General features: G+C 39.1%; 2 protein-coding genes across 9 annotated transcripts in view; both read left to right on the forward strand.

The window, feature by feature from the left end:
* The window catches only part of LOC149579504 (methionine aminopeptidase 1D, chloroplastic/mitochondrial-like), a 180,321-nt gene that overhangs the window by 20,751 nt on the left and 140,029 nt on the right, over positions 1-19,541 (forward strand). The window lies entirely within an intron of this gene.
* Positions 13,861-14,610, forward strand: LOC149579508 (uncharacterized). The gene has a single exon (XM_089801982.1). It carries the CDS (start codon positions 13,861-13,863, stop codon positions 14,608-14,610), a length of 750 nt encoding a protein of 249 aa, XP_089658108.1.

Below are 19,541 nucleotides of genomic sequence, written 5' to 3' on the forward strand. Positions count from 1 at the left end.
ATTCGGCCTTGCCGGTTCCGATCCAATTTCTGATTCTCGTTACTTTGCGTTAGACAAAGCCCTGAAATGCAATCAGAAGATATCCTGTGTGAATCTGCAACCCTTGGATGGGTTCCTATTTGTCTCTTTTGCCTACAGGACCCTACTGATCGGCCAATCCCTAGAAAATTGGTGTTGTGCAGGAAGGATCAGAAATGGGGACATTACACCATTTTTTCTGCCTATCATTCAAATCTCTTTGCTTAAGCAAGTACTTCAAGCTTTAATGATCAGTTTTAACAAAAAATGTACCACAAACAATGCCCTAATTTTAGCTAGACCATGCTTTATAGTGAGCATTTCTTAATCATAAATAGAGAACTTACGCTCAACCTCCTTGAGCTTTCTACTCTCATATGCTACAGGGTGTTTATTTTGCATCAAAACAACTCCCTTTCCTTCACCTGAAGCATCACATTCCAAAACAGAAGGAAGTGAAAAATCAGAATTGCCAACATTGGGGATGAATTCATTACCTCTTTGAGTTTGTCAAAATTTTGCTAGGCTGTTTGGCTCCAAAGGAACACTCCTCAGTGAGATTAGTCAAAGAAGCAACAAGTTATGAAAATCCTCTTACAAACCTTTATTATAGTTGCTCAACCTAACAAATTCACTCAGCTGTGTTAAATTAATGGGTCTAGGCCTTTCGTGGATAGCCTTGATTTTCTCTTCATCCACACTAACTCCTATTGCACTAGTTTCAAATTCCACTTACAAATCTTTTGTCAAACCAAACTCACACTTGGAAGCTTTGGCATGGAAAGAAAGTCACTCAAATATTCCCAACACCTCATCCACATGTTTCAAATGTTTCGAATGATCTTCCAAGTCTTATTATATATTAGAATGTGTTGGTTAAAAGTTTGTTCTCCTAGTTTGGTTTATACCTTGACTCTTAAATTGCCCAATGTTTGGAGGAACAAAAGGATGTCAACAACAGAATGGGTTAGTGCACACTAGTGTCACCTCCCCTGAATTGAAAGGTACAACTCCCTTATATCCGTAAAGATTTGCAATGAATGATGTTTTTAATAGATTAGAGGTTTTGGGGGGGATGCTCTTAACCTGAGAGCAATAGAGGTTGACCAGGATGCCCACAACTGCAAGCACCACAGGTGATAAGAGAGATTTGGACAGCCCACAACACCCAATGGAGTGACTGTTATAAATTATCATTCAGCTCTTTTACCCTACTTTTAACTTCTTATTTACCCTTACTCCTATTAATAACTCTATTGAGTGCAAGGATGCAATGCAAATAAGGAAAAGAAACAAAAAAGCATGTGAGAAAGTAAAACAGAGTTGCTCCTACTTGTAACACTTCACCAAAATGGAATCCAACAAGTAATCAACAATAACAAATATATTTGTCTTCCAATTCTCAGCAAACTTAATCTAATATGACATGCAACAATGGAAAAGAAACATAATTGCGTATGAAAAGTGCAAAATGGAGGTGCCTTTTAATGATAACACTACTAAAATGGAATCTAGCAAGAAATCAACAGTTCCATACACATTTGTCCTTCAATTCCACAAAAATCTAATTTAACATGCAATGAGTGACAAACTTTCAAAGAAAACCAGGTAGATGGAACTACACAACTGATTCACACCAAAAGTTTGCTGATCTTCTATTCAACTTTGAAAATTACTTTTATAGGCCCTCTTAGATTTGGCCGGTTACATCGCATGATTACATTTCAGAGCATTAGAATAGGAATACCTCAAAATAGGATTGACTGACAATCATCCGTTACAAAACGCACATATGCGAGGCGAATTGCTATATTTAGCTACAATAAATAGAGGAAGCAGAGAGCGATAAATGACAAAACTAGGATTGGGAGGTCATCATGAGAAGCATTGCAATGTTCCAATTCTTTTTTGCTGCAACAACCTTGTGTGTATTGTAATGTCCCCGTCATAAAATAAATGTACTCATTTAATCTTTGTAACAGGCCGATTGATTTATTTTATCTCGGACCCATTTTTATTTAGTTTTCGTAGTTTGTGTCACCGTCGGCTAACTTTGTACACCCTCGGAAAGTTTTTTCCTGATGGGTATTTAAGCGCAACTTGTTGAAAGTTGTAGCCATGCTTTGGATTATATCTCTCTATACTGCAAATTCCTGTTGGAGTTCGGAATTGTTTGCCATTTCGGAAGTGAAAGATCTTCCCTATTTGGCTCATGTAGTTTCGATGGGATTCAACCCTTACTCTATTCCGTCAATGTTCAATTGATTTGTATCCGGCAATTTGGAGTGCTCTCATAATTTGCAAGTGGAGGGAGGGAAAGTGCCGTACACCATAATCGTTCTATTAATCTTTCTGTAAACTACGCATAGGTCTTTATTTGATCATGCCCTAGTGTGATAGTGTCGTGGTGCCACCATTCGTGTGCAACACCCTCCAAGTGCAACGTGGTGAATTTCATAGCTTCTTCTTCAGGCATAGGATTCAGTTGAAAGTAGGTATCGGCTTTCATCACCCACGTCTGTGCTGAAATGGAGTCCGATCCGTCAACCCTGTCAGAAGCAATTAGTAAGGCTTGAAGCATGGCATCGTCGTCAGCATCATCTTCACCATCTCGGAGTTACTCACATCCGAAACCACCGATGTTTCCAAGGGACAAACCTTTGCCCAAGAAGCCATCATTGGATGAAGCATTTCAACAAGAACTCCAAAGGAAGAAGTTGTGTTTCAATTGCAAGGGGCCTTGGGAGCTTGGCCATCAATGCCTCGGGAAGGGGAAGATCCATTACATCGAGGTAATGTTTGATGAAGAGGAGGAATAGGAACAAGAAGAAATGCCAGTGGAAGATATCCAACCTAGTGGTGACATCAACGTGGCCAACTTAAACCGTACAGAGAGGATTGCTGCCTTGGTACAACGTGGAGGATCCATTGCTTTGGCTGGCAGTTCGAGGTGCACAGTTTTCTGTGTGTGGGGTATCCTTCAGGGACAAAGGGTGATGGTGATGTTGGATAGTGGAGCTACCTTGAATTTCATAAACTCTTCCTTGGTAAAGCGAAGGAATCTCTTGACGGAAGCACATGCAGGCTTTTAAGTCAAGGTTGCAGGAGGGACTTTCCTGCCCTGCATGCACCTTGTTCCTCAACTGAGCATCACGATGGCAAATCACATAGTGACAGAGGACTTTTTCATAGTGGACCTCGTTGACATGGAAGTCATTCTTGGCATACAGTGGATGGAGACGCTTGATGAGTACACGCAAAGTTTCAAGCAAATGGACTTCACTTTAGTGGTTGACGGGAAGAAGGTGGTCCTCCGAGGGATGGCAAATGAAGGTCTGAAGGAAGTTTCTGTGCATTGGATGGAGGCAGTCTTGTGGCACGATGATGTTGAGTGGGCTGCGCATTGTTTTATCTCGATGGAACCAATGAAGGGGCACCAAACACCTCCACAGGATGATGAACTTCAGTATATTTTAAGTAGGCATGAAAAAGTTTTCATGGATATTCCACCTGGCATACCACTGCATCGGGGGTTTGAACACACAATAGAGTTGGAATCCGGGGCAAAACCAATCATAACCACACCGTACCGCCATCCTAAGAAATTCAAGGATGAGATCGAACGGACAATTCAGGAGTTGCTTGAGAAAGGATGGATCCATCCCAGTTCTAGCCTATTCGCATCATTCGTGGTATTGGTCAAAAAGGATAGAATGATGCGCATGTGTGTGGACTATCGCACGCTGAACAAAAGGACAATAAAGAATAGGTACCCCATTCCGAGGATAGATGAGCTGCTGGATGAACTACATGGCGCGGTCTATATTTCAAAAATAGATCTTCGTTCTGGATACCATCAGATCCGAATGAGGGAAGAAGATGTGGAGAAAATAGCCTTCCGCTGCCACTACGGACACTATGAGTTCTTGGTCATGCCGTTTGGTCTGACCAACGCACCTGCCACATTTTAGTCGTCCATGAACTGCATCTTCAACACAGTTGTGTAAGTATCTATTGGTATTCTTTGACGATCTTCTTATTTATAGCAGGACATGGGAGGAGCACTTGAAGCATTTGAACAAGGTTTTGAGTATCATGGAGGAGCAGTCCTTGTTCGCCAAATAGTCCAAATGTGAGTTTGGGATGACAGAGATATTGTAATTGGGGCATGTCGTCAGTCAATACGGGGTTCAAGTGCATCAGGAGAAGATTCATGCTATCCTCGACTGGCCTCTCCCAAAATCAGTCACGGATTTGCAAGGGTTCTTCGGATTATGTAGTTACTACAAAAGATTTGTTAAAGGTTTTTCTCAGCTCAGTGCGTCTTTAACGGATTTGACGTGGAAAGGGGGCTTTCCAATGGAATGAAGAAGCACAACTCACATTTGATAAGCTAAAAGAGACCATGAGCACTTGCCCAGTTCTGGCACTGCCTGACTTCACCCGACCATTTGTTTTGGAATGTGACGCATCTAGGGAGGGCATTGGAGTGGCTCTGATGCAGGACATACACCCCATCGCCTATGAGAGCCGGAAGCTTACACCAGTAGAACGCCTGTATTCTATTTATGATAAAGAAATGTTGGCCATCGTAAATGCACTGATCAAGTTCTGCCAGTATCTGGTTGGTACCAAGCTTGTTCTCTGTACGGATCACAATAGCCTGAGATATTTCCTGGAGCAGCGGGACTTGAGCGAACGACAACAAAAGTGGGTAAGCAAAGTTCAATCTTTTGATTTCGACATTGAATATGTAAAAGGGAAGAACAATGTTGTTGCAGATGCCTTGTCCAAAAAACCCACCATCTGCTCACTAGACCGGATCTCAGCTGACTGGAAGGCGCAATTGTTGGTAGAATATTCCAAGAATACATTTGCCTGTGAGATAATGGATGACCACATCCATGATGATCGGTATAGTGGTAGATGATATCATCTACTATAAAGACCAAATATACTTGGTACCAGAATCCAAATTGAAGCAGAAGATCCTGAAGGAAGTGCACGACTCCTCTTTGGCTGGGCATTCCAGCTTCCTTAAAACCTACAGAAGTGTTCAGGAGAGATTTTCATGGAAGGGACTGAAAGGCTATGTGTTGTAGCATGTTAGAGAATGTATGGTTTGCCAACAAAACAAGTCCGAACACACTCTTCCTGCCAAACTGTTACAGCCTTTGCTGATTCTTGAACATAAGTGGGAAAGTATATCAATGGACTTCATAACAAATCTTCCCAAGGTGAACGGAAAGGACTGCATCTTTGTGGTGGTTGATAGACTAATAAAGTATGCTCACTTCTTCGCCATTCTCTCGGACCTTTAGGCTGCACAAGTTGCTGAACTATTTTTCCAGGAAGTCTTTTGCCTGCATGGGTTACCTCGAAACATCGTCAGCAATCGGGATGGTCGATTCGTCAGTATCTTCTGGACATAATTGTTTCAGATGGCAGGGACATAATTATCATCGAGCATGAGTTACCACCTACAGACAGATGGCCAAACTGAAATTGTGAACAAATGGCTCGAAGGCTACCTATGGAACTATGTTTCAGCTCAGCAACGCACGTGGGTAAAATGGATCCATCTCGGGGAGTATTGCTACAATACCATGTATCACATGTCGATTGGGATGGCGTCGTTCAAAGCTCTGTAAGGGCACGAACCACTCTCTTTCATCGACACAGTTTTGGGCGATAGTCACGCTCCAAGGGTGAAGGATTGGCTTCAAAAAGGACAAGACATTCTGAGGAGCTTGAAAGAAAACTTGCAACAAGCACAAAATCGACAGAAGGTGTACGCGGATAGACACTGAATAGAGAGGAGTTTTGAAGTGGGGGATTTGGTCTATCTCTGGCTTTAGCCATACCGACAGTCTTCATTAAAAGGAACAGGAAAGGAGAAATTGAAGCCGCATTTTTATGGTCCCTACTGCATGATCTGTCGCATTGGTGAGGTAGCGTACGAACTGGAACTTCTGGAGGGTAGCCGCATTCACAATGTCTTCCATGTTTCCTGTCTGAAGAAGGCTATCGGGCAAAATGTCACAATCACTACCGACCTTCCGCCACTCAATGAGGAAGGAAAGCTCATTCTGGAACTTGCTGAGATTCTTGAAGTGCGTGGAAAGGTCCTGCGGAACCGAACCGTTAGGGAGTACTTGGTACGTTGGCGACATTTGCCACTAGACGACGCAACGTGGGAAGGCGAACACATCCTCCAACACTCGGCACTGCACTTGCTTGAGTACAAACAAATTTTGGGACGGGAGGATTGTAATGTCCCCGTCATAAAATAAAAGTACTCATTTAATCTTTGTAACAAGCCGATTGATTTATTTTATCTTGGACCCATTTTTATTTAGTTTTCGTAGTTTGTATCGCTGTCGGCTAACTTTGTACACCCTCGGAAAGTTTTTTCCCGATGGGTATTTAAGTGCGGCTTGTTGAAAGTTGTAGGCATGCTTTGGATTATATCTCTCTGTACTGCGGATTCTTGTTGGAATTCGGAATTGTTCACCATTTTAGAGGTGAAAGATCATCCCTATTTGGCTCGTGTGGTTTCGGTGGGATTCAACCCTCACCCTATTTTGTCGATGTTCAACTGATTTGTATCTGACAATTTGGAGTGCTCTCATTATTTGCAATTCTTATCAATCTGGTGAATGTTCATCCGAACTGGTATGGTCATTGTATGGTGTTTACATTATTGTTTGTCATTAATTAATAGTTGATGGTGTACGACACTTTCCCTCCCTCCACTTGCAAATTACATTGCTATAGAACTTGATTGTTTATGCCTCTCCTCCCAACGTACGGTTCAGTCTAATATCCTACCCCCCTTGCAATTTCCCATCTCCTGCTCACCGTACGGCTACACTACACTAAGCTACTGTACGACTTCCTTGCTTCTTCCAATTGTCTGTACGAATACTCCTTGTCAAGCAATATCACCGTATGGCAGTACACCGTACGGCTGTCCATTCATCTCATGTACGGATTTCTCAGTCCTGTAAGCCCTTCCTCATTCCCGTACGACTATCTATCATTGTACGGTTAGTAATCAGCATTCCACCCCATCGTGCATTACAACACCATACAGCCTTAAGTCTCTCAGTTCCGTACGACCATCAGGGTCTCACACAATCGTACGACCATTAGGCCTCTCTCTCACAACTATATGACCTGTTCTGTTCTAGATATCTGCGTTTTGGGACAATCTCCAGACGGAAGTAAGGCATGGGAACATTACATGTATTCAATGTGTCCAACATCATCCTTATCTCCTTGACACCTGGGATGTAAATGTTGTAGCTCTCACCACCTAGTAGTTGTGGTCCTCTATTAGATTCTACACAGTGGTAACCTTAGACTTGAGCTTCTCTGACGCTCTTTTCAGTGTTCCATTAATAGCAACCAACTCTAAAACCTTTGAATCTTGAAAGTTTGCGTGGCTAGTTGACTCATCTATGAATTCAAGGAACTTTACCTTCATCCTTTCAATGTCTAGTAGTTGATTATTTGTACTGACGTGTGACTCCGTGTGCAAGTCTTTAGAATACATGTAGACCTTCTCAATTACCTTTTTCACAACATCATACACCATTTTCAACTCTTGTTTGGCTTTAACCAGACACTCATGTTTGAACTCAATTGATTGCTTCCAATGAAGCAAGGGCTGTTTGCCAATTCTGAGTATGCCAAGACTGAAGGCAACATCAACTTTCATGTCAGTTATTTCTTGGATCAGTATTAGTTCACCTTTAAGCTTCTTGGACCATGTTGGCATTGAGACTTGCTGTGAAGACACTGCCTCCCTTAATTTGTGTGCATCCCAAATCAAATTGCCCAAATTCTCAATTAGAGGGGGACCTTGTGACTAAAGATCTTCAATCCAAGCTCTGAGCAATATGTCTAAATTTCCTCTCTTATTGCAATTCTATCAATAAGTTTTATTTTCTTCTGCACTTGGATCAAACATGCTTGGAGAAGCACTATCCGCTGGTACAATAGCCAAAGGTCCAAGCATAGCTCTGATATAAACTAATTCCTTGTTGGAAGCCTTCAATGTTTCCTTTGCTACTTTCAACTCCTCTAATCTGTCTTCAATCCTGTAATTTGTAGATTTCGATATACTGACTATAGAGTCATTGATTGGATGACCTATATCAATTGATTTTATCTAGAAATCACAAGGAGCTAAGTTCTCAATTCTTTCTTCTTTTTGAGGTTCAACTACCTCTACCACCATGTGCCCTATATCGAAATATGTGCCCAAACTAGTGTTGTGAGGTTTTCACACGATCGCCCCAAAATTTTTGGGGACCCCCTTTTTCGAGCAAGCCTCGGCAATTTTCACGGATTTTTGGAATTTTTTGGTTGCCTTAGCAAAATTTGGAGTGGTCCAGAGGTTTTTTTTTGAATTGACAATTTTACACCTTGGACGCCTTTGGGCCAGGATTTGATTTGATTTGTTTTCACTCGGTGCAAAACTTGATTTTCCAGAACATGTGATTTTGTCCTTAGTCCAAACAGGTTTCAACAAAATTTTTCAGTGGTTAAAATGATATCTGGTAGGATAAAATTGCAAATTTTGGACTTAGATGATTCTTTGAAAATTTGATATAATTGTATGAGCTTGAGCATTTTCAAAATGAATTTGTTAGATTTAGTTGTTTTGGAAATGCTGAAATTTTTCGGTGAAAAGAAATGTTGATACTGAAATTGGATTTAGAGTTTGAATTTCGATTGCTAGGAAAATGATTTATTTTCTAAAAAAATTCAAAGTGTATTGCAAAATTGAAATTGGATTAAATTGCAAAATTTCATTAATTTGGTTTGAATATTGCCTAGAAGATTTTAGAAATGTTAAAGGAAATTGGTAATTTGAAATTGAAAATTGATTTTGGCTTGCTAAACTCGATTTTAATGATATTTTAATTACCAATACGTTGTTAAATGAAAATTTTGACATCTCTTAGGCTTACCTTGTTTCTATTTTGTAATTCTGATCAAACTGACAATTAAATGGGCCAATTTCACTATGGGGCTTAGTTATTTTCATGTTTTATTTAAAACTGGGCCATCTTTTGGAGGTGTAACTTAAATTTTGTTTCCCTCCAGGCAGGTCGGCCCACTCTAGAGATAAATTGGAGGATATAAGAAGGGGCCGCCGCCCTCTTATTTCCTCATTCATTCTTTCCATCTCTTTTTGCAAGATTGAGTGATTTCTTCCTTCAAGTTGGGTGATTTCTGCCTTAAGGTGATTTTGAGGAGCAGATCTGATTTTTGCAAGTTTGGTAATTTCTGCCCTAAGGCCATTTTGGAGGAGCAGATCCGATTTTTGCAAGATTGGGCAATTTTTTAGGGTCTGATTTTTCCTCCTAGGGCTACGATTTTCTTCCTCTAGCTATGGCTATTTAAGGTCTGATTTTTTGCATTTGAAGGCAAGTTTGGGAAGTTGACATTCCGATTTAGGGCAGATTTTGCAAGCAATTCATTTGCTAGGGCATCATATTTTGGAGGAGGATTGAAACCTTTGAGATCAGATCTGAATTTGAAGGGGCCTGATTGTTGGTAGAAGGCAAATTTAAGGTAAGATTTTCATTTATCTTGTGGGGTGAAGATTGGTTTTAAAGGCAAATTTTACTCCTTGTTCTTGCTTGGTTCGTTTCCGTTATCTTCTTGCACTTTTCATCCGCCACTTCCATCATTTCCATTGATAGGCTGAAGTTGGGAGATATACGTGTAGATTTCGTGATAGGACACTTGAGGAGGCAAAAATAAGCTAGACCACCTTAGGATTGAAGTTGGGAGATATAAGTGTAGTCCATCCTAAAGTAACAAAGAGGCAGAAATAAGTGGTAGTCCCACCCCTAGGATTGAAGTTTGGAGATTGATAAGTGTAGAGATAGGATTTGGGGAGGCAGAAATAAGTTAAATTCCATCGGTGGAAAGAAGGTTGGAGATTGATAAGTGTAGTCCATATCATTTAGAATGAAGGGGCTGAAATAAGTGTTTAGGATGGTGGATGTTAGTGCAAACAAGAACCCAAAGGGAATGAATACCAAAAAAGACAAGGAAGACATAATGCCTAAGACCACTTTTTTCTCGAAAGTGAGGCGAATAAGTGATACCAATATCAACACAGTGAACATGGTATAATTGAAGAATAGATTGAAAGACAATCCCCCATGGCGAAGAAGATCTATAAGAGCAGAATTGTATACGCGGCAACTTTCTCTCATACTTTGCTTTGTCCAAAATTGGTAATGGAGTGTGCATCCCGGTTTGATATTGTGACCAAGTCCATTTTTGATTAAGGGAAGAGAGTGTTGGCTAATATCAATGGACAAGTGGTCGAAGAAGTACTCAATATTCCCCAACATAAAGCCATGACAATGGTAATGATGGATCAAACAACCAAGTTCTTTCAGGATAATTAGGAGGCCTGCTTCATTCATCTAAAGTAGAGTTCGTTACATGAAGGCAAGAGGGGAGTTACCAAGTCGTCAAAGCTCACCAAGTCAAATTTCAAATCAGAGTATGGTGACCTTATTGTGGTTTTCAGCCAAATAATGGGCCTGGCTCAAGGTATGCAATTCGAGAATTGGATGTACTACTTTATTGATGAAATTGAAAATGGAAAGAGAAAGTTTGATTGGGCTAGAATTATAAGTGAAAATTTACAGTTGCAACTAAGGACGATACAAATTCAAAAACAATTCTACATAGGATCCTATCATTTCTATCTGATTTTTGAGACTATATGAAAATCTTGGACTTAAGGCCTTAGGAGTGATTGGCAATGGCCGGGGCAATGTTTGGTCCATGAGTGCTATCCATAGCTTCATTTGTACAACACCAAAGATTATAAGATGTTTTATGATACCTTTGCCATGAAGACGGTAATGATATTACAAGGGACACCTACTAGGAGGCTCTCATCGAAAGCTAAAGCAAAAGTTAAGAAGTATGGGAGTTGGTTCATCCAATTTACACAATTCACATATATTAGAGTAGCAGAAAGTATAGTTTGTCCTAGGAGACTTCCAAGGTACCCACTCGACAAGATAGTTTTGATGGAGTTGGCTAGGCAACTCGAGCATTATGAAAAAATGATGAAACTTAAAGGTGAGACAAGGATTACGTTCTAATTTGTAATAGGCAATGATACTTGCCCCAATCCCATCGCCTTTGTAGCTATGGAGGAGTTAGAACGGTATCATCTAGGATGGTATAGAGCAAGATAAGGATTCAATCCTAATGGTCTTATCAAGGCATTTCATGAAAACACATTCAAACATATTCCTACTATAGAAGATTTTTGGGCCAATGCACAGGGTGACTTTCACGTGAGGAAGCTAGCTTTCTCAAGATTGTCAGTGGGCATGATGATGGCAATCAGATGGAGAGACTTTGATGTTCCCGATGAGTTGGAAGATGATGAAAATGTGTTAAGGGAAGATTATGATATAGTGGATGGAGTGGAATTGGGTCTAGTAGATTGGGATGATCATCAGGATCCTTCCTTAGAGGCAGTTACAAGGACAGTTGATCTACACACCGAGTCATGGTACAATGAGAAGTTAAGACAATTACAAAGTTGGAAGGTATGCCTTACTTACAAGAAGATGAAACTGGAGGAAGAAGGTCCGGCGGAGTTAGTCAAACAAAAAGGTGGGGGTAGTAGCTGGCAACAAAGAGTAGTTAAGAGCAAGAAGAGAAATTTGGAGATTGAGAAAAGTAAAGAACATCAGGAACCTCCACTAAAGAGACAGATTGCAACACTGTCAAGGGAGAGCATAATTGAGGCTAGGAGCTAAGAGGTTAATACCAGCATTATCAGGGGACCCGTCTCCATACCCCTGGGACGTGTCTCGGGTATTGGGACTCGTCTCTGGTCTCCGAAACGTTTCAGGAGACTTAGTGGGTGCTCAAGAAGCGGGCAATGAAGTCTCCTGCAGTCTCGTTGATTTTTCAACGTCTCCAACAAAATCAAAGCCAAAAAACGAAAATAAAAAGTCAATGACCTAAAAAGCACGATAGTTTTGTCTTTTGTGAATTGCGAATGGGAAAAAACATATAGTTTATTGTAATAACTCATAAGTTATAACTATGAGTTTTGACCTAAAACCCCATCGTTCATTCGGCCAAAAGCGACGTTTTTGCAGCAGACGACGCACAGACGCTTAGGAAAGTCGCAAACAACGCGTCGCAGACGATAAAGTTATACTGTTATAAACATTGCAGTGACGTCGCAGATGAATTTGTTTATAGTCGCAGACGATAAACATTGCAATGACGTCGAACGAGTTGCAGACGAGCACGAATTTGGAGACGCGAGTTGCAGACGAGAAGGAAAAGGTAGAAGTTCTTGTGTGGTGGCTCTTAAATTAAAAAATTAAAAGTTTATTAGGTTTCCAGTTTTTAGCTATTAAAGTTTAAAATTAAAAACTAACAGTATTGAGTTTATAATATTTTATAAAATTATAGTGAATACTATTAAAAGTATATATTATATAATTATAGACGAAAAATAATTTAAACAAATCATAAACCCATCAGACCAAACGCAAATAAAAAAACATATCGTTTTTATAAAGTAAATAATAGATATACATTGTAAAATTATACCAAAACTATGTAGTATTTATTTATATTATTATAATTATATAATATAAATATAGTTTAAAAAAATTAAAAGTTAAACTTATTAAGCTATAAAACTAACTATTAAGTTTGGTAGTTTACTAATTTTTATTTTGAAGTGCTAAAGGCTAAGAATTTTAAATTGATTTTAATTTTCAATATATATACGTTAAAATTATTAAATTTGTAAAAGCTATATAGTTAAAATTAAAAAATAAAAATTATTATTGCAATTTTTAAGAGATCTAAATATATATTTTAAATTTATATTATAAATATAAATTCAAAAAATGAGATTATAAAATAAAAATAAAAATTTATAGAGTTAACAATTTGAATTTAACTATCAAATAGGATATTTATTATTTATATATTTTTAAAGCAATTTAAATAGTCATGTATGAAATGAAATTTCAAATTATAAATGTCATTACAGTTTGATTATTTATAAATTATAATTTTTTAAAGCAATTAAAACACTCAAGAATGAAATGAAATTTGAATTTCAAATCATGAATGTCATTAGTCTCACATTTCCTATTATAAAACAAAGTTTCAACATCTTTTTTGCTATTGGTTGTCATTTGCCATAACTAAAACTCAGAAAACAAAAGCTAAAGCCTAAAATAATCAAACATGCTGACATAGGTTTTTTATTTTAATTTTTAATGTTTACTGTGCAAAATGTCGGGTGGGGGAAGACAAGGCTTGTATCCCCTGTGGAAGTATGTCAACCGTGTTCTGGGACCAAAAGGTTCAGGTGGAACAGCAACAATCAAATGCAAACTTTGTACAATGGCATGGCTAGGTTCTTACATGAGGGTGAAGGCTCATTTCCTTCACCAACCTGGAAAATATGTTGATCCTTGTGTGAATGAAATAGAACGATATGAGGCTGTGAGGGAGCAAGAAAGGGCTGAAGGAAAAGTTTATAATATGAGCTCCTCTCATGCTTCAACAACAGGGGCAAGTCTTGCAACTGCTGATCAGAATAGAGAGAGAGAGGTGGATGTGTCTTCTATAGTTGGAGATATAGCAGCACAACAATCTAACAAGAGACCACATATTGGCAGTTCAAACCCCATTGGCAGGCTATTTGATGTGCAAGGTTGAGAAGCAGTTGATGCAGCTATTGCACGGTTCTTTTATGCAAATGGAATACCATTTAATGTCGCTCGCTCACCGTTCTATGGAGAGATGGTCCAAGCTATCAATAATGGACCAGCTGGTTATAAACCCCCAGGATCTGAAAAGCTTGGCACAACTCTAATTGATAAAGAAAAAATTCGTTTAGAGCAACTAACTGCACCAATGAAAAGAGTGTGGTCTATAGAAGGATGTAGTATTGTGATGGATGGGTGGACAGATGCAAGAAATTGTCCATTGCTTAATGTGATGGTGACATGCAGCAAAGGGCCTTATTTTTTGAAGGCAATAGACTGTTCAGGGCAAGGAAAAAATGCAGAATTTCTTCATAGTCAGCTATGTGACAGCATTGAGGAGGTGGGCGCATCACATGTTGTCCAAGTTGTCACTGATGCTGCCCTTGTTTGTAAAGCAGCAGGTATGATGGTGCAAAATAAGTACAAGCATATATTTTGGACACCATGTTGTGTGCATTCATTGAATAATGGGCTCAAAGATATTGGAAAGTTTGAATGGATTTCAGACCTCATTGAGAAGGGCAGAAAAATACAGATGTTCATTTGCAACCATCGCCATACACAAGCTATTTACCGTAAATTTGCAAAGGTGGAACTTCTCAAACCCGCTGATACACGGTTTGCTTCCTACTTTATTCTTTTTGAGCGTCTTTGTGAAGTTAAAGGAGCTTTGTGTTCTACAGTTATTAGTGATGCATGGGCAGGTTGGAGACAATCTACCTCAGATACTGCAATTGAGGTGAGAGCTTTGGTCCTTGATGACCATTTTTGGGCTGATGTTTGATTTGTTGTGGACTTCATTCGGCCCATATGTGAGGTGATTAAATTTGCAGATTCAAACAAGCCATGTTTGGGTGAAATTTATGAGGAAATAGATTCTATGTGTGAAAGAGTCAAGAAAATAGCAGATGCAAAAGACATTGCTTTGTATCCTTCGATAGAAGAAAAATTACATGGAAGGTGGAACAAACTGAACACACCCCTTCATTGTGCTGCATATGCCTTGAATCCTAAATGGCATAATACAGAACAGACCAATAAGAGGGCTCCACATGATGATAGAGAGGTAATGAAGGGATTTTGGGCTGCAGTAAAAAAGATATATGGTCAAGGTGAGGATGCCTCAATCATAAGGACTCAATGGAATAAGTTTTCACGTGGGCAAGGTGATTTTGCTTCAATAGAGGCTTTATATGATATGCAAGCAAAGAAAGACCCTTTAGAATGGTGGTGGAACCATGGAGATGGAACACCTGAATTGCAATCGCTTGCAATCAGATTGCTGTCACAAGTAGCTAGCTCTTCATCTTGTGAAAGAAATTGGAGTACTTATGGTTTTATTCATTCACAAAAGAGGAACCGATTAGGGTCAAAGAAAGCAGAGAATTTGGTCTGCATTCATAGTGCTCTGCGTCTTCTCTCTTATGTTGATCCAGGATACATAGAAGGTCCTTCAGCAAAATGGGAACAAATTGCACATGATGGAGAATTTCCAGGCATAGGGGATGAAGTGGTTGAACCAGATGGCCTTAATGAATTGCCTCCAATTGTACTACCATCAGAGGAACCTGAGTTAGAGAGTGATGAGTATCTGGATAGCACCCTAGCTGAGGATTTTGATGTGGATGATCAAAACATAGCAGCATAGATGATAGATATCTGAATTTTGTGCTGAGAAAATTTATGTGGTTGATCAAAACATAGCAGCATAAATGATGGATTTCTGATTTTTGTTTTGGTTTGTGTATCAGCATTTGCCATTGGCATTAAAACTATCGATATTTTTGGATTTCAATATGTAACAAACTATAGTAGTAGTAGTACTAATGACAGTCAAATATGAAACATTGAAATATGTGGTATGAGTTTGGACTTTGGAGTCTTGGACTCTTTGATACAATATCATTTGACATTTGTTTATTAAAATTTAAAACTTATTGTTATTTGGCATATTTGATGTTCTTTCTTTCAATGTTCTGTCATGTTACTTATTTTCTAAAAATTAATAAAATGTTAATTTAAAAAAAAATTGATAGTCTCCAAGTACCCCCGTCTCCTTTTTTTGAATATTTGACGTACCAGTACCAGTACCAGTCTCCCAAGTCTCCAAGTACCCCCATCTCCTGGTAACCTTGGTTAATACAAGTGGATAAAGGGTCTTGGTAGAGGTGAGTTCTGATTAGGAATCAAGTGGTTGCAGTGATAGTACTGACCACTCTCCTCTTTTGGAGAACCAACATGGAGATGGTATGACAGTCACTAGTGAAGAAGAGGATAGGCCAATTGATATTGAGGAAATAAGCCAAGCGCCTGAGGCCGTTGGTGATGCTTTGCTAGTTGAACCGAATCCAGATTTGGGGAGATGCACTGCATTGCTATGGTTAAAGCAAATGCTTATGCCAAGAGGCGAGGTGGTGACTGTCCGAACTGTTGAAGATATTCAAGGGTTAGTGGAATAGGAGGATAGTGAGAAACAGAAACAAATTGCAAAAGCGGTGGTAAAGGTAATTAGGAGTGATGATGAGATTCACTAAAAAGTTAAGATTGCTATACCAAAGGTTAGCACGGTAGTGGATGAGATTGTAGCCCGGGAGTATGAGAGTAGAGCATAACTTGGGAAGAATCACAGATAACATGAAATGTGAGGAGATCTAGGAAGGCATGGCTCCAATTAGAGAAAGGTTGAGGAAGGCAAACGAAAGGATTGTAAAATTGTAGGCCAAAAACAAGTATTGGAGAGATTGCCAGCCAATCCAATAGTTGCATTAGGCAGCCCTTCTGCAAGACAGTGGGACCAACACAGAAGAGATATTGGCTCAGTTGAGCGAAATCAAAGATTGGATCAATGATATAATTCAAGATGGGCAAAAATTCTTGCCTTCCTTTATCTTGACATTCAAGTCATTGGTGGCTATTAGAAACAAATTTAGAACATTTGAAGGGGAGTGGAAGGATTTCCTTCCAGTCAAGGACTTAGCCATTCTCAGGCTACGGGCATTTATTGGGCTACCGGGTAGATATTTGGAAAGAATTAAGGAGGAATGAGTACAATGGAGTCTTGGTATGTTGCCTTGACTATCAGATTAAGGATACTTGAAGAGATACAGAATGAGATTGCACAACACTGCCTAGGTGTTGATACTTCCATTTCAACCATGATGAGCAATGTTGGGGCTGCACTTGATTTTAAAGATATCAAAGAGGAGAATGTCAATGAAATAGAGTTTGGATTGAGATTGGATGAGATTGGATTTTGGTGCCTTCTCATTGGTTGTCACTTTTGCTTTTTTCATTGGTCCATTGATGAGGTGACATCTTCTCATTGGCCGATGCGGTGGCAACCCTAGTTAGGGTTTTTGGGATTCGATTTGGATCATTGATTTTGCTTCTTAATCTCTACCATTGGTTGTAATTTTGGCCTATCTAAGGTCATTTGCTCTCATTTGTAAGGGGTTGAAGAAAATTGTTGCTTAAAATAATAACAAAATTGCTTTGCTTTCTCATTGTTGTGACTTGCGTGGTGATTAAGAACACTTGGTGTTATTGCATGGTTTCTACTTCCAATAGTTAGAGTTAAATTCCATTAAAGTTGTTAAAGTAGATTTCATTTCAAGAAAGTTGTTAAGCAAGAGTAAGAATAGATGGATAGTTGTATGGTGATATTAGTGGATGTTTGATAGGGATCTATAAACTAGGCCACTAGCATCTTAGCAGCTGATTAGGAAGCCTTGCGTGGTAATCTAGTCTTTTTCCCTTGAATCATTGCATCTATGGAGGTAGAGCCGCTAGTAAGTTTTCTTCAGATTTGATCTCCGTCCATTTGCTAATCTTTCCATTCATAGGAGTAGAGGTAAAGTAGCAAGTAGTTTAGTAGTTGGAGTTCATTCAAGAAGAAAGTTTGAAAATTAGAAGCATTTTTGGTGGACATTCCCTCCATCATCACCATCAACATCATTTGGCGCTATTATACATTGCAAGGCTAGATTCATCACCATCACAACAAAAGTCCAACATCCTTAAAAGAACAACGTAAGCCTGCCTACATGATTAACCAACAAATCCCATTAATATAACTGATTTAGTATCCATAGGTGTAAGGAACCTTGGATTTTTTCTCCTGTTCTTCATGAGTATTTACTTTTCAAGAGAGTGATTGAGTGTTTGATATTCCATATCAAGTATTTAATTGCTATATGTTATGTAGTGGTACAAAACTAACATTAACATTATTTGGTGTTAGAAGGAGGGCTGATTTGAAGTTCATTTAAGAAAAATCATCAAAGGTATAAGTCATTTGAACATGCACCTTCCATCGTTGCACCATCAACATTATTTGGTGCTAGAAGGAGGGCGTGATAATGTTTTTGTTTGAGGACTTGTTGCTAGTTAACTATGATGAAGGATGGTGCTTCCTAGATCAAATTAACTTAAAGCAACTTGGGGAATGCTTCAAGATCATATTGTAGCCACTTTGTGCTCAACAACTTGGGAAGAAAGTGAGAATACTAGAGAGTATTTGGACACCATTGACGTATTGAATCAAGAGTAAAAGAAAACATGAGCTATTGAAAGGAGAATTCAGAAAAGGTTGGAACATAAAAGAGAACTAGAAAGGGAAAAGAAAGCACAAAGACAAGCTCAGGCCACTCTTGAGGAAAATTCAAACTAGCAAAATCAATCGGGTTTGAACTATAGTTAAGCTGAATAGAAGAATTAGGTCTTTCTCCCCCAAAAGTTTTGAGAAATTACAATTAGATAGGAGGCAAAGGGTACTGAGATCTACACCACACCAAGAAGAGGATTCAGTTGAGTTGCAATTTCACAGGAAAGCAAGGAATCATTGGGTAGCTAATACTTCAAGTTTGGCTAGCTCCTCAAGTAGTTAGCCAGTTCAAGCTCAAGTCAATCAAGCAATGATGGCTCAATCACCATGGATTCAAAACAATGCCTCGCCCATTTCATTTCAACAATATCATGACTTACCAAAAAATCTGGTGGGATTCTGCTCCAAGTTCCTTGTTAATGACCCCAATCGTACAACAGAGGAGCATATCAAAGTATTTGAAGATGCATTGTGCAACAGAAGGATTCTACATGAGGATGTAGCATACAGGGTTTTCACTTACTCATTGGTGGAGGAACCTTATTACTTGTTCGTCAATCTGCCGGTGTCATTTAAAACAGGATGGATTCAACTCAAAGCAGCGTTTATTACAAAATTTTGCATGCCCACCACACCATTGGACTTGCGTAGGATGGTTGTGGACATCATGAGACACGATAAAGGATCAATAAGTTCCTTCAACAATCATTTCCACAAGGCCTACACAAGATTGTAAGCCCCTTACACAATGCAAGAGTAGGTGCTTTGCAAGCATATTACAATGCCTTAGACAGTGAGACAACTATGTTTACAAGTATAGCGAATCCCACTCCCACAACGTTGAATGGAGCTTACACTAAAGCAATTGAAATAGGGAAGCAATGGGGCCAACAAGGGATGGGACCCCCAAACGCTAGGTATTCGAACAATCTAGTTCCACAACTTATGTACCAGACACCTACAAGCCAACTGATGTTGATGTGAGTTTGTATCACTTACATAACATATTAGGATTTGAATATTCGATATGGGATATCAAACATGCAACTCCTCTCTTGAAAAGTTAATGCTCATGAGACATAACTTCAATGTTTCTTACACCGTTTGATACT

This window comes from Cupressus sempervirens, chromosome 1, assembly GCF_028749045.1.
Source record: "Cupressus sempervirens isolate cs-2001-9-10 chromosome 1, ASM2874904v1, whole genome shotgun sequence".
NCBI classification, from domain to species: Eukaryota; Viridiplantae; Streptophyta; class Pinopsida; order Cupressales; family Cupressaceae; genus Cupressus; species Cupressus sempervirens.

Excerpts from the sequence above, each read along its gene's own strand:
- LOC149579508 (XM_089801982.1), top strand. The coding sequence starts at position 13,861 with ATGGTCCAAGCTATCAATAATGGACCAGCTGGTTATAAACCCCCAGGA.